Source organism: Dipteris shenzhenensis, chromosome 10, assembly GCF_047967505.1.
Source record: "Dipteris shenzhenensis isolate YYH24624 ecotype China chromosome 10, Dip_SZ_1.0, whole genome shotgun sequence".
Classification (NCBI taxonomy): domain Eukaryota; kingdom Viridiplantae; phylum Streptophyta; class Polypodiopsida; order Gleicheniales; family Dipteridaceae; genus Dipteris; species Dipteris shenzhenensis.
In genome coordinates, this window is record NC_141605.1 from 9,548,196 (window position 1) to 9,549,949 (window position 1,754).

Below are 1,754 nucleotides of genomic sequence, written 5' to 3' on the forward strand. Positions count from 1 at the left end.
CAGCATAGGAGCCATAGATAAGGGCCGAGAAATACATGCCGAGGTTGCCAGAAAGGGGCTGGAAAAAATTCTTGTGTGTTGGCAAAATCTTGGTAGATATGTAAGCCAAATTTGGTTCATTTGCAGAAGCATGGGAAGCATTGGAACAACTGCTAGTTCGAGACGACTGCTTGTGGATTGCACTAATGCAAGGATATGATGAGCATGGGCTTGGTGAGGATGTGCTGAGTGTTGGAGTGCGCGGGTAGCGAAAGCGTGAAGATTTGCAGCAGAGGAAGTGAACAGGTGAGTGAGAGTGACAGAGAGAGTACGAGCTGATTTTGGGTGTACCAACAATGTGTTGGTACACAAAGAATAAGATGTATTTATACTTAGGGCCCGTAAGGGTGCATTCACATGTACAGCATAAATAATACACGTGTTTTATACACGGAGGTGAATAAAGGACCTTTAGCCCAACAACCTCCCACTTAAAGGTCCGGAGTCAACCTTTAACCAACTCCCACTAGTTGTATGCAATGCTCATGCTGAGCCTTGCCAAGACTTTTAGTGAGAACATCTGCAGGGTTGTCCTGTGTTTTAATTTTGGTCAATGTGATTTGACCATCTTCCAGAATCTGTCTGATAAAATGATATCGCACATCTATATGTTTTGTGCGTGAATGATACATGGCATTCTTAGCCAGATACACAGCACTCTGGCTATCACATCCCAACACTGGAGTACTCATAGACATGCCAAGATCTGTAACAAGTCTGCTCAACCATATAGCTTCTTTAGAAGCTTCAGTAGCTGATATATATTCAGCTTCAGTAGTACTCAGTGCTACAATATTTTGCAACCTGGAACACCAAGAGACAGCCCCACCAGCAAGTGTAAAGACATACCCGCTTGTGGACCTTCGAGTATCCAAGTCCCTGCCATGTCTGCATCACAATAACCCTGCAAACTAAGTGCACCCTGCCCATAGCAAATACACTTTCTTTGTGTACTCTTCAAATATCTAAGAATACACTTGACGGCCTCCCAATGTGGTTTGCCAGGATTTGACATAAACCTGCTGACAACTCCCACTGCATGAGCAATGTCTGGACGAGTAGCCACCATAGCATACATAAGAGAGCCACAAGCTGATGCATAAGGGACTCCCTTCATAGCATTGGCTTCCATGTCATCTTTTGGGCTATTGGCTTTACTAAGCTTAAGGTATAGAGGTAAAGGTACTCCAAGAGGCTTAGCTTCAGCCATGTTAAATCTGTCCAGTACCTTTTCAATGTACTTTTCTTGAGATAAGAACAACAATTTCTGCGTTCTATCCCTTCGAATCCTCATGCCCAATATATGCTCAGCATTCCCCAAATCTTTCATTGAGAAAGCTGATTTCAGCTGGTCTTTGAGAGCATCCAAACTGGTCTTTCTCTTTCCAGCTAACAACATGTCATCCACATACAAAACAAGTATGATGGGGCTGCCATCTGTATCCTTTTTCATGTACAAACAATGATCTGCATGGCTGCGTGTAAACCCATGAGAGAGCATAAAGGTGTCAAACTTTTTGTACTACTGCCGTGGTGCTTGTTTCAGCCCATACAAGCTGCGTTTTAGTTTACACACCAACTGCTCTTTTCCGGAAACCACAAAACCCTCAGGCTGTTTCATGTAGATCTCCTCATCAATGTCACCATGCAGAAAAGCTGTTTTCACATCCATTTGGTACAGCTCTAAGTCCAATACAGTCGTGAGAGCAAAAAGC

At 43.6% G+C, this 1,754-nt stretch overlaps 1 protein-coding gene across 1 annotated transcript; it reads right to left on the reverse strand.

The window, feature by feature from the left end:
• Positions 1–491: 491 nt before the first annotated feature.
• LOC147897378 (Reverse transcriptase (RNA-dependent DNA polymerase)) lies at positions 492–1,492 on the reverse strand. Its single transcript, XM_087380860.1, has 2 exons — positions 1,059–1,492; positions 492–843 (listed from the first exon to the last, which is right to left on the reverse strand). Exons 1-2 carry the CDS (start codon positions 1,490–1,492, stop codon positions 492–494), a joined length of 786 nt encoding a protein of 261 aa, XP_087236986.1.
• Positions 1,493–1,754: the final 262 nt, after the last annotated feature.